The sequence below is a fragment of the Crocuta crocuta genome, unplaced genomic scaffold (genome assembly GCF_008692635.1).
Source record: "Crocuta crocuta isolate KB4526 unplaced genomic scaffold, BGI_CrCroc_1.0 scaffold20, whole genome shotgun sequence".
Taxonomy (NCBI): domain Eukaryota; kingdom Metazoa; phylum Chordata; class Mammalia; order Carnivora; family Hyaenidae; genus Crocuta; species Crocuta crocuta.
In genome coordinates, this window is record NW_027527932.1 from 7,947,096 (window position 1) to 7,955,893 (window position 8,798).

The 8,798-nt window shown below is 42.3% G+C and overlaps 1 protein-coding gene across 1 annotated transcript in view; it reads right to left on the minus strand.

Annotated features, from left to right (window-relative positions):
* The window catches only part of UBXN2B (UBX domain protein 2B), a 32,234-nt gene extending 25,315 nt beyond the window's left edge, over positions 1 to 6,919 (minus strand). Inside the window, exon 1 of the mRNA XM_077751756.1 lies at positions 6,630 to 6,919. Within this exon, the coding sequence (XP_077607882.1) occupies positions 6,630 to 6,919 (290 nt within the window). The remainder of the gene's footprint in view (positions 1 to 6,629) is intronic.
* Positions 6,920 to 8,798: the final 1,879 nt, after the last annotated feature.

Consider the following 8,798-nt stretch of genomic DNA (forward strand, 5'->3'; position numbering starts at 1 on the left):
GCTCAGCCGACTGAGCCACCCAGGCACCCCGGAAAGGAAATTTTTAAAAAGGGGGGGAAAAAAGACCCATTCTTCCAGTGTTTGTAAATTATTAGCTGATTAGGCGATTCAAACAAGAAGTTGCTCATGTCATGTCATTGCGTTACTCCATACATTTGTGTTGTTCACTCATATCTTGTTAACCTAAATAAAAATATCAACTGACATTGATATGGTCCCTTGGAAGTCCCCTCTCTTTTAGCTTGTGATGAAAACTATAGTGTTGCTTCCCATTCTTCTCCACAGAGATATGATTACCAATACCTCACTGCCCCCCCATCCTTTGTTTTATATTCTCAAAGTGGTTGGGGAGGTTCAAAAATCACGACATTTATTCTATATGATATAAAATCCAGGAGATTGTGTCTCACACTTGCTTCGACGTTTAATATGTGTTGTTCCTTGGGGGCCCTTAAACTAGAAACGTAATTTTATACCTTGTTATACTTAGTTTTTCCTTCCGTTAAACTGTAAGAGCCTGGAGGGGCTTCGGGCCATTTCTTTATCTCCAGTGCCTTACTGTAGAACTTGGAACAAAATAAGTGTATGAATGAGTGAGTGAATGAATGAAGGAGGTAGTGATCCATAACTCAAACTAAGATTTGACTCTCTCCAAAGGCCACTTTCCATTCATGGAAAGTCAAGAAATAACAAGAAATATCAACAGAGATCATCGTATGTGGATAGGAAAGAGAATAAAATGCAGACCTATCCATCTTGGACTAACTAACTGTATCCAGCTGCAACTGCCCAGCCTAAGTGAAATGCAAACCTGTGTAATTTACTTATGCTGGAATGTAATAAGATCCGAGGTCAAGATCTGAGGTCATTGTCATATACGACCCTTTAAAACATTTTCATCTTGGCTTTTTGATGTTTATACAATGTAGAGAATTTTTAGTTGCTCATTATTTCACGTAAACTACAACAATCTACTGTGTTAACGATTGTCTTCATTCTACGGAATTAATTAAAGCCCAGGGAAATAAGATGAATTTCTTTGTATCACCCAGCTATCAGGTAGCAGAACTAAGTTTTAAATTTAGGTCTATCAGGGACCCCTGGGTGACTCAGTCAGTTAAGCATTGGACTCTTGATTTCAGCTCAAGTCTTGAGCTCAGGGTTGGGGGGATCGAACCCTGTGGCCGGCTGTGTGCTGACAGCACCAAGCCCGCTTGGGATTCTTTCTTCACCTATTTCTCTAGTCCCATCCTCATATGTGTGCACACACTCTCTCCCTCTCTGAAAATAAATAAATAAATATTTTTAAAAAATAAACATATTCAGGTCTCTTAGATCTAAAATCATGCTTTTCCTTTATACCATCTGTGTGTCCCCCGGGAGCCTTTTTTCAGCTCTTGACATTGGGGATTGGTCCCTTCATGAAATTTCCTCAGGATACTTCTTGGCACTCTCTGCTTACCTACCTGAGCATCCCGCCACCCTCTAAATACTGGAATCCGCTGGAATTCTGTCTTTAGCCCTCCTACTTTCTTGCTGTATATGCTTTTGCTATTCAACGTCACCCAGCCTCATACCTACTATTATACACAGAAAATACTCATTATTTGCAGTGGTTATGTTCTATAACGTTGCCAAGAACATTGAATTAGTGAGCACTAATTGCTCCCAGAAGGAATACAAGGTTAGGGTCCTGCAAGCTTCTGATTATATTTCCATCAACCAATTGATATATAACCTTGTTTTCTGTTTCTGTTGAAAGGCATCTTATTTAATATGTATTGTCGATTCATTAACACTGAACTCACAGCCAACAGCACCGTAATGCATGCCTGAATGAAGATGATCTAACACATATATTTCCTCCAGAAGGCACATTACAGCCTTGTGGTACTTATGAACTTGGACTTTGGAATAGCAGCACTGTGTTCCATTTGGGGCCCTTTTCAACAACAAACTCATCAACAAAATGCACAAAAACGTAAAAAAGGAGGCGGCAAACAGACCGTGGAAGGACATTTGTTTACAATGTAGAGCGGAAACAAGGAGGCAAAGGAGAGCAGTGTTTGCCCTCAGCAGGGAGCATGCTCATTGGACGATTCGACTATTTTGCCTCTGTGTGCATGTCCATCAATGACCACAGAAACCCCATGTGTATTGATTTGGGGTCACAAGTACATTTTATCAAGTAGGTGAATTTGCAAATATCGAAAATGTAAATAGAGGACTGACTGCATGTAGGATTCCCAAATCTATTTTTCTAATACCTAGCTCTTTCCTTTACTCCAGACCTGCATTTCCAATTGTCTTTTCAATCGTAATTTTCATTTGGATGTCTCAAAAACATCGTGTCTCAAACCGAAACCTCTTTCTTTTTCTCCTATAAGCCTTCTTTATTATTTTAGCATTTAGTACATCACCCTGTAGCAAAAGCTACAAATCAGTCATTTTAATTCCTCTCTTTGCTTTACCCACACCATTTACTGTTGACCAAATCTTTTGATTTCTCTTCCAAAATATCTCTTGAGCATGTCTTTTCCTTTCTATCCTTACTTCCATGGACATGATACAAATTCTTTTCTTTCAAAAAATTGAGGTTGAACTGACCAATTAGATTGTAAGACATTGAAAGTGTACACTGTAATGATTTGGTGTATGTATGTATTGTGACCAGATACCCCTCACTAAGATAATTAACACCCCCATTACCTCAAATATTTACACACACACACACACACACGGGAAGAACATTTAAGTTCTATTTTCTTAGCAAAGTTTAATTATGCAGTAGAGTGTAATCAGTAGTCACTATGTTATACATTAGATCCTCAGACCTCATTTATCTTGTAGCTGAGAGTTTGTACCTTTTAACTTCCTATTTTCCCTATGGCAGCTAGTTTTCTAGTCTTTGTTTCTGTCAGATCGACTTTTGTTTTCAGATTTGACATACAAGTGATAGCATGCAATACTGTCTGTGTCCAGCTTATTTTACTTAGCCCCCAAGGTCCATCCGTGTGGTTGCAAATGGCAGGAGCTCCTTCTTTCTTAAGAGTGAAGAACTCCAGGGGCGCCTGGGTGGCTTAGTCGGTTAAGCGTCCGACTTTCGCTTGGGTCATGATCTCGCAGTTCGTGGGTTCGAGCCCCGCATCGGGCTCTGTGCTGACTGCCAGCTCGGAGCCTGGAGCCTGTTTCAGTCTGTGACTCTCTCTCTCTCTGACCCTCCCCTGCTCACGCTGTCTCTCTCTCTCTCTCCTAGAAATAAATAAAACATTAAAAAGAAAAAAAAGAGTGAAGAACTCCAAGACAAGGCAGTGGAATTCATCCAATCGGAGAAGCAAAAATTAAAAAGAATGAAAAAGAGTGACGATAGCTTGAGGGAATTATGGGACACCATTCAGCTCACCAATATAAGCATTGTATAGGCTCCCAGAGGACCTTTATTTTGTTGAATAAACATATTTGGTTGGCCAAAGAAAATCATATGGCCATGCCCAACTCAAGGAATTGGGGAAGTATAGTCCTATGGTGTGCTCTGAAGGAGGAGAAGTGGAAATCTCAGTGAATAGCCCTATTTCAGTGTGATTCATAAATTAAGGGCTGGGGAGTATTAAAGATTTTTCCTGCTCTGGTTCTGAAGCATTGGTACAGAGTGACTAGTCTCTTTCATCTAATTCTAAAATTGTGACAAAGATACTGTGTAGGGGCACCTGGGTGGCTCAGTCGGTTAAGCCTCAACTTCAGCTCAGGTCATGATCTCATGGTTCGTGGGTTCGAGCCTCACGTTGGGCTCGGTGCTGACAGCTCAGAGCCTGGAGCCTATTTCGGATTCTGTGTCTCCCTCTCTCTCTGACCCTCCCCTGCTCACGCTGTCTCTCTCTCTCTCTCCTAGAAATAAATAAAACATTAAAAAAAAAGGTACTGTATAGTTGTTGGTTCATAGCCCTCCCAGGAACATCCCAGGTGAAATGTGTAACTGGCCCCCAGATGCAGAGGGCAGGGAGCGCCAGACAATGAGACAGGTAGGTGGGTTCACTAAGCAAAGGGAACTTACCTATGGGCGTGTACTGGGCAAGAAAATGAATGGATCCCAGCACCCACCATCCAAGTCGTGGAAGTTCATAAAGAGGTCTTAACTGGTTTCAGTCACGTATACTGTGCAGGTGTTGCCAGCCCCGCATGATTATCTCAAGGCCATGTCCTTGGACCAGCCTCTGGGAGGAGGAGAGGCAAGCAGACCCAGGTTCCCAGCACAGGGAAGAGTGAGGAGTCTCCGAGTGCCTAGTCTAGCTCTTGGGTCAATTGGTGATGGTGTCTTCTTTTTCCTTTATTCCAGTGTAGTTATTAACATAGAGTGTTTTATTCATTTCAGATATATAATATAGTGATTCAAAAATTGTATACAGATAATATATATTGCACACATCTATAATATATATATTCAGTGCTCATCAAGATAAGTGTACTCTTCATCCCCTTTGCCTAGTTCACCCATCCCCCCATCCACCTCCCCCTCTGGCAACAATCTGTTTGTTCTCTATAGTTAAGAGTCTGTTTTCTGGCTTCCCTCTCTCTTTTTTTGCCCCTTTGTTCATTTGTTTTGTTTCTTAAGTTTTACATATGAGTGATATCATATGGTATTTGTCTTTCTCTGACTGACTTCACTTAACATTAGACACTCTAGTTCCATCCATGTCATTGCAAATGGCAAGATTTCATTCTTTAATGGCTGAATAATATTCCATATATGTATATATGTGTCTCACATCTTCAGTATCCATTTATCTGTCAATTGATACTTAGGTTGCTTCTATATCTTAGCTATTGTAAATCATGCTACTAGACGTGCATGTATCTCTTTGAATAAATATTTGCATATTATTATTATTTTTTTAATGTTTTTTATTTATTTCTGAGAGATAGAGAGAGACAGCATGAGCAGGGGACGGTCAGAGAGAGAGGGAGACAGAATCCGAAACAGGCTCCAGGCTCTGAGCTGTCAGCACAGAGCCTGACGTGGGGCTCGAATCCACGAACTGTGAGATCATGCCCTGAGCCGAAGTCGGACGCTTAACGGACTGAGCCACCCAGACGCCCCAGCATATTATTTGTATAAATACCCAGTAGTGCAATTGCTGGATCATAGGGTAGTTCTATTTTTAATTTTTTTTTGAGGAGCCTCCATACCATTTTCCACAGTGGCTATACCAGTTTGCATTCCCGCCAACACTGCGCAGATGTTTCTATTTCTCCACGTTTTTGCCAACACTTGCTTTTTCTTCTGTTTTTGATTTTAGCCCTTCTGACAGGTGTAAGGTGGTATCTCATTGTAGTTCTGATTTGCATTTCCCCAATGATGAGCGATGTTGAGCATCTTTTCAGGTGTCTGTTGGCCATCTGGATGTCTTCTTTGGAGAAATGTCTGTTCATGGCTTCTGCTCATGTTTTAATTGGATTGTTTGTGCTCGCGTGCGTGCTTGTGTGTGTGTGTGCATGTGTGTGTGTGTTGAGTTGTATCAATTCGTTATATATTCTGAATACTAACCCTTTATTGGATGTATCATTTGCATGATCATGTCTTTTTGATGACCTTTCCCAACAATAGCCAACTTAGGAAATGCAGCTTTGGAATAGATACTTGGTAAATTGAGACAATCATCATTGCAAGTTTCCCAGAAAGTTGCTCTCTTTTACCTTTAAAAGCACTGAGATTTACCCTCGGCCACACCAGTAAGAGGTGTTAAAATTGTCCTCAGAGAGTGGTTTCAGGATTATGCAAACATCACACCAATCTTCCCCATGGGCTTTGCAATATCCGTTTTGGCTGTTAAGAGGCATTTCCCCCCTTTCCCCCCACTTCCCTGTCCTCAGTTGTGTAATGTGTTACCATCTTTGTTTGTTAGGGAAGTGCTGAGGCGGAGAAAATGACCATAGACAGTAAGTGTAAAAGTAAAGGAAGAGGGGCGGCCCCCAAAACTTGCACGACATATTTCTATCTGCCTGTGACTAGAGATAGAGCCACTGGCTACGTTCTCAGAGGCACTAAACACCTGGCTGAAGGTAGCCAGGTAGCATGCAATAAAAGAGGCCATTCTGGTAGACAAGATGACCCAGAGAGCTCAATTCAGAGGCGCGGAAGGCCAGGGGCGGGCCTGTGTAGGGGTCTATTGTCAGCCTTATTGACCAAGTCCCTGCCATTTCAGCAACCCACGTGCAGCCCGCCGCCACAGGGCCTCCCGTGGGCCACAGCTGCGCTGAGGTACTCTTGCTCCTGGCCCTTGGGAAGCAGCACCAGGTCCGAGGTTACCCCCCCNACCCAAAGAAAATGAAAACACTAATTCAAAAAGCTATATGTGCCACTATGTTTATTGCAGTATTATTTACAGTAGCCAAGATATGGGAATAAGATATATGTGTGTGTGTATATATATACAGGTGTGTGTGTGTGTGTGTGTGTGTGTGTGACACATNGAGGTTTCCCCCCCCCCCAGCAGGCCCCGGGGGGCCCCTCTGTTAACAGGCCCCACACGGGCCACCATTTCCTGTGCCGGGAAACACGGACCCGGCCCTGGTTCTGACTCTGACCACCGTGTCAGACATCTGAGCATTGTGGATTTATGCCCCTTTCCAACAAAGGACCCCCGCGGGAAGGTGGGCCTCCAATCCCTTCCGGCCCTGGCCTGTGTCTCAGCCAGTCACCTCCAGGGCCCCAAATGCCGCAGCCCAGAGGACCAGCTTCTTCACCATTTTCTGCGACAGGGGCCCACAGATCTGCGCTCCAGGGAAGGTTCAGCAGCGCAGGCTGCTCAAAACCAACACTTGACTTAGCATATGTTTTCTGTGTCCTGTTCGACACTGTCTTCCGGGTGAGGATGGAATTTCTTTTTCTCCGGTTTCCGAATCCAGATTCCCCATCCTTCATCAATCGGAACAAGCATTTAAAAAATAATTGTTAGTAAGCCGTCCTTTGGGGTTTTACCTGCCACGCCAAGCTCTTATTGAGCTCTTTCTTTCTAACGAGTTCTCTGCAAATTCTGGCTAATGAAATCAGCTTAATCTTGTAAGATTAATGCATTTTTTTTTTATCATGTAGGAATATGTTGAGATTATCTTCTAATTATTCATGGCTTTACGAGATGTTTCTTGGCCTATGAAAAAAGTGCTCCTTTAAAAAGGTCGAGCAACAGGGGTGCCGCGTTGGGGGGGCTCTGTTGGTTGAATCTCTGACTCTGGGTTTCCGCTCAGGTCATGATCTCCAGATTCCTGGGATCGAGCCCTGACTTGGGCTCTGTGCTGACAGCATGGATCCTACTTGGGATTCTCTTTCCCTCTCTCTCTGCATCTCCCGCTCTACTCCTGTGTGCGCTCTCTTTCTCCCTCTCTGTCTTTCAAAATACCTAAACATTAAAAAAAAAAAAAGCCCCCCAAAAGCATGTGCAATGCAAAAGATTTCCACCAGAGGGCGCACCAGGCCACAGATTTGCCTGTGATTTGAGATTCCCAACTTCAGATTCCTCCTAATCTTGACTGAAATCCTCAAGAATACGGTGTTATATAAAATATTCATTAAAGGCGGATTAAGTGTATTACTTTGATTGCTATTATATAGAAATGTAAAGCTGAATTTCGGAGAGAGAGAATGGGAGAGAGAGAGTTGAATTGGTGATGTGAAATTTGCAGTGGTTGCTTCCATTCATTGCAAAATCGCTTGGGAAAGAAAGTTAAAAAAATTATTTCGGAGATTCTTCAAAAAATTAAACCATGGGGGAGAAGAAGGGGAAAAATAGTGGGGGAGAGGGAGGGAGGCAAACCATGAGAGACTCTTGAATGCTGAGAACAAACTGAGGGCTGATGGGCGTGGGGGGGAGGGGAAGGGGGGTGATGTGCGTGGAGGAGGGCACGTGTGGGGATGAGCACTGGGTGTTGTATGGAAACCAACTTGACAATAAACTATTTAAAATTAAAAAAAATTAAAATAAAAAATTTAAATATAGAAATACCATATGATCCAATCATTATAATTCCACTACTGGGTATTTACCCAAAGAAAATGAAAACACTAATTCAAAAAGCTATATGTGCCACTATGTTTATTGCAGTATTATTTACAGTAGCCAAGATATGGGAATAAGATATATGTGTGTGTGTATATATATACAGGTGTGTGTGTGTGTGTGTGTGTGACACATCCAATAAAAAAGGATGAGGTCTTGATATCTGTGAAAACATGAATGGACCTAGAGGGTATTATCCTCAGTGAAGGAAGTCACACAGAGAAGGACAGGTACCATGTAATTTCACTCACATGTGGAATCTAAAAAACAAACCAAATGAATAAACCAATAAAAGCAGAAGAAGATCCATAAATACAAAGAACGAACTGGCGGTTGTCAGAGGGGGTGGGGGGAAGGGCAAAATGGTGAAGGGGAGAGGTTTCCACTTACATATGAGTAAAATCATGGGAATCAAAAGGCATCGCTTAGGGAATATAGTCAATGATATAATAGTGCTATATGATGACAGACGATAGGTACACTTTTGAGCACAGCGTAATGTAGACAAGTTGAATCGCTATGTTGTACACTTGAAACTAGTATGTCGATTATACTCAAATAACAACATTAAAAAGGCTAGTTAAAGCATCTAGTGTAACCACATTTTATTAATTGATTTGACTGCAAACTTTACCAAGCTATTCCTTAAACCTTTAGCTTTTTGTGGGAAGCACATACCCAGAGGCTTTTTTCTTCACTGCCCCAGGCCCTTCCCAGCTCCTGACCTTCACTCCTCTTCCTTGACCC